The 4,144-nt window shown below is 44.3% G+C and overlaps 1 protein-coding gene across 1 annotated transcript; it reads left to right on the forward strand.

The window, feature by feature from the left end:
- Positions 1-914: 914 nt before the first annotated feature.
- On the forward strand, positions 915-2,985 carry LOC146389656 (nuclear factor 7, brain-like). The gene is made up of 2 exons (XM_084919372.1): positions 915-923; positions 1,143-2,985. Exons 1-2 carry the CDS (start codon positions 915-917, stop codon positions 2,610-2,612), a joined length of 1,479 nt encoding a protein of 492 aa, XP_084775498.1. The 3' UTR covers positions 2,613-2,985.
- The last annotated feature ends 1,159 nt before the right edge of the window (positions 2,986-4,144 follow it).

A 4,144-nucleotide genomic window follows, 5' to 3' on the forward strand; every position in this document is an offset into this window, starting at 1 on the left:
GCTTGTTGCTTTTCCCTGGTAGTGGTTTCTTAGCAGCTATTTCCCACATAGCTGAAACAGTTCTGGGCCAGCACAGGACCAGCAGTGTGTCTGCAACTGGTCTTGTGCTGGCCCATGTGTGGGCCACCTCTGGCAAACCAGATCTGGGCCACCGGAGGGCCATCATTCTTTGCGGTATGTGGGCCATGTGTAAGCACATTGTGTGGACCAGATCGCGGCCATACCAATTTTGCTATGTGGGTATCTTCCTGAAAGAATTCCAGCAGAAAGTTTTAAACAACATTAATTAAAAACTCAAATTGATTAAACTGTGCTTCAGAAAGTAAAAAGGAGGACAAAGGTTAAATTCCATCTAGAGCTGTTGTTTGTGTCAGACAGAATTTGGTGTTGGTCTGATGGAAAAGTAGCTGCAGTTAAAGTAACTCAGGGGTGGGCAACTCCAGGCCTCAAGGACCGATGTCCTGAAGGTTTTAGACGTGTCCTTGATTCAACACAGTTGATTTAAATGGCTAAATTACCTCCTCAAGATGTCTTATAGTTCTCCAGAGGCCTGGTAATGAACTAATCATTTGATTTGTGTGTTGACCCAGGGTGAGATCTAAAACCTGCAGGACAGCAGCCCTTGAGACCTGGAGTTGCCCACCCATGCAATCCATTTAACTTTTACAGGTCTGTAACAAAGTGAATCCACCTTAACACCACCTGTGTTTGTGTGACTGCATTACACCCCCACTGCTGTGGAATCTGACAAATAACCAGAACAAAGTCTGAGATAAATCTGCCAAAAAGCTGCACCACTGAGTCACACTTTATGATCTGAGCTTCATGCTGTGATCTGTGGACATGAAAAGTCTGTTTTATAACTTGTGAGCAAGAGGCAGGATGACAGTTTAACTCTGGAATGAAACTAAACTATGTTACAGGTAAAGCAACATTTTTCTCCTCCCCTCACGTCATTCACCTGAGAGAAATCAGGAAACAGGCTGTTCCTCTTCCGTCAGTAAAGAGAGACGCACAGACGATCAGACTGAGTTCAGACCAAACTAGCAGCTTCCTCTGAGTGAGTCCAGCCACAGGAGAGAAAAGTGGAAAACTCCAACACTGCTGCTTCAAGCTGCTGACGCAAAAAACACGACTCAAAGGAAATTTCAGTGAAGGTGGTAGAGGAGGGAGGGGAGCCAAGACTCACTGTACTTCCTGTCTACTGTTTTCAGCTTCACTCACAGACTCAGTGGCTTCCAGATCAGAGGAGGATCTCTGCTGTCCGGTCTGTCAGGAGGTCTTCAGAGATCCTGTTCTTCTGTCATGTAGCCACAGCTTCTGTAAAGACTGTCTGGTGGATCAAAAAACAGATACGTGAGTGTCCAGTTTGTAAGAACATATCTTCAAAGGAAGAACCACCTTTAAACCTGGCTTTAAAGAACCTGTGTGAGTCGTTCTTACAGGAGAGAGATCAGAGAGCTTCAGAGGCTCTCTGCAGTCTGCACTCTGAGAAACTCAAACTCTTCTGTCTGGACCATCAGCAGCCAGTGTGTGTCGTCTGCAGAGACTCAGAAAAACACACCAAACACAGATTCAGACCCATCGATGAAGCTGCACAACAACACAAGAAGGAACTTCAGGAAACTCTGGAGCCCTTAAAGAAGAAGTTAAAGGTTTGTGAAGAAGTTCAAGTGAAGTTTGATCAAACAGCAGAACACATTAAGGTCCAGGCCCGACACACAGAGAGGCAGATTAAGGAGCAGTTTAAGAAGCTTCACCAGTTTCTAGCAGAGGAAGAGGAGGCCAGGCTGGCTGCACTGAGGGAGGAAGAGGAGCAGAAGAGTGGGATGATGAAGGAGAAGATGGAGGCTCTGAGCAGAGAGATAGCAGCTCTTTCAGACACAGTCAGAGCCACAGAGGAGGAGCTGAGAGCTGAAGACGTCTCATTCCTGCACAACTACAAGGCTGCAGTGGAAAGAGTCCAGCGCTGCCCCCTGCTGGATGATCCACAGCTGCCCTCAGGAGCTCTGATAGACCAGGCCAAACACCTGGGCAACCTGACCTTCAACATCTGGAACAACATGAAGGACATGGTCTCCTACACTCCTCTCATTCTGGACCCAAACACTGCTCATCCAAACCTCATCCTGTCTGAAGATCTGACCAGTGTAAGATATGGAGGAGAGAGGCAGCAGCTTCCTGATAATCCAGAGAGGTTTGATTTGTTCTGCTCTGTCCTGGGCTCTGAAGGCTTTAACTCAGGGACTCACAGCTGGGATATCGAGGTTGAAGACAGTACATGGTGGGAACTGGGTGTGTTAGCAGAGTCTGTGCAGAGGAAGGGAGTCAAACAGTCAGGGTTATGGACAATAGGGTTTGATGAAGGCAAATATTCAGCATGGTCACCATCTGCTTATACTGATCTCTCAGTAAAGAAAAAGCCCGAGATGATCAGAGTGAATCTGGACTGGAACAGAGGAAAGCTGTCGTTCTCTGATCCTGATACTAACACACACATACACACCTTCACACACACTTTCACTCATAGGGTGTTTACATTCATTAGCACTGGTTATGAAGTGAAGGTGTTGCCGTTGAAGGTGTCAGTGTCAGTGGAGCACATGTGTTGAGGATGATGATATTTCTAATGTTGTTTCCTGTCAGTGAATTGAAGCTGTTAAACTGCAGCTGTCCTCCTGCTGCCTCGTTGTTCCAAAGCTCTTTGTTTCTCTTTTAGTTCTCACTGTTTCTTTCTGTTTCTGCTGTCCACCTTTTCACATGGAAAATCATTTCACTGTTTTTCACTGAATGACTCCCCAAACTAGATTTGAAATTCTATCAAGTTTCTAATCATTACAAGTGATTCATGTTTCTATTTGATGTGTAAATGGAGATGATTTAGTTTGATGGGATATGGACTGACATGTGTTGAATGGGAGGAGCAGTTTGTTGTTGTCTTCTTGTCTGTTTATGACAACAATAAATATATTGTTGAAACAATGATTCATGTTTAACTCCATATATGAAATGTTTCTGATCTTTGAATTCTGTTTGATTAAAGACTTTCTTCATGACACAAATGAGATTTCAGTGTATTGATAGAACTAAATAAGCTCAGAGTTGAAAGGCTGGAGTATTATGTACGTGCTTCACTGTCAGTATCATCAGGGGGATTCAAAGTCATGAGATAAACTAGTGTAGAGGCATGTAGAGAAAAATAACTGAGCTTTATTTTGTATTATTTTGCCGGAGGAACTTTTTCTACTGCCTCAAACATCAGCAGAAGGTTTGATGGAGCTCATTTAATCAGCTTGCTGTTCCTTCTTTTGCAGCAGAAGAAGAGCTGAAAGTGTGTGTGTGGATTCAAAGCGCTCGCTGTCAGGACAAATAAAGGAGGGGAAGGGATTTAAAGGAGGAAAGTGCTGTTGTATAAAACCCCTGTGATTTGTGTATATAGACTGTTCCACGCACCCCTTCTAACTACTGCTCAGATGGTACATTCCTCCCCTCCTGGGTTTGTTTTTGCGCTGGTTCACCATTATAGCGCTGGTGGAGCTGGTTTGTTGCACTGAACATGTGTCGTGCGTGAACGATAAGTAAGTGCCTTGTATTTGTTCTATGGTTGTAACTCATCCTATACTCGCCCATGTATGTCGTGTGATACTTATATAGGCTGTATCCCAATTCAGGGTCTGCAGCCTTAAAGTACGCAGCCTCAACGATCCTCAAGGGCCGCGCACTTAATGATTCATTAATGTTGAATTCTCTCGCAGCTGCTCTATTCCCATGTTGTTGCAGTAGATTAATAACTAACCTCGTATTGTGGATGAATAATGTCAGTTGTTCTCCTGACTGAAGTTTGCCCCGTGTATAGCATCCTGCTATGCGATTGCATTTGTCCCTGACCACCAGAATCCCTCACGTTAACTTTTATTGAGTGGAAGAAAAGTTGGCGTTCATCCTCCAGCTTCACTGTGCTAATGTTATGCTAACATAGCTGTGTCGCTAGCAATCACGTAGCACATTATATACCAGGTAGTCCAACTTCAGCAACCCTGCAAACGCCACTGCTGTTTAGTTTTCTGTCTTCATTTATGTTGGAAGGGGTAGCAGAGCTGTATGTTTTAATTAGTTTCAAAAATCTGTCAGTCAGAACATGGTA

Source organism: Perissodus microlepis, chromosome 3, assembly GCF_051167445.1.
Source record: "Perissodus microlepis isolate ML-2025 ecotype Zambia chromosome 3, ASM5116744v1, whole genome shotgun sequence".
NCBI classification, from domain to species: domain Eukaryota; kingdom Metazoa; phylum Chordata; class Actinopteri; order Cichliformes; family Cichlidae; genus Perissodus; species Perissodus microlepis.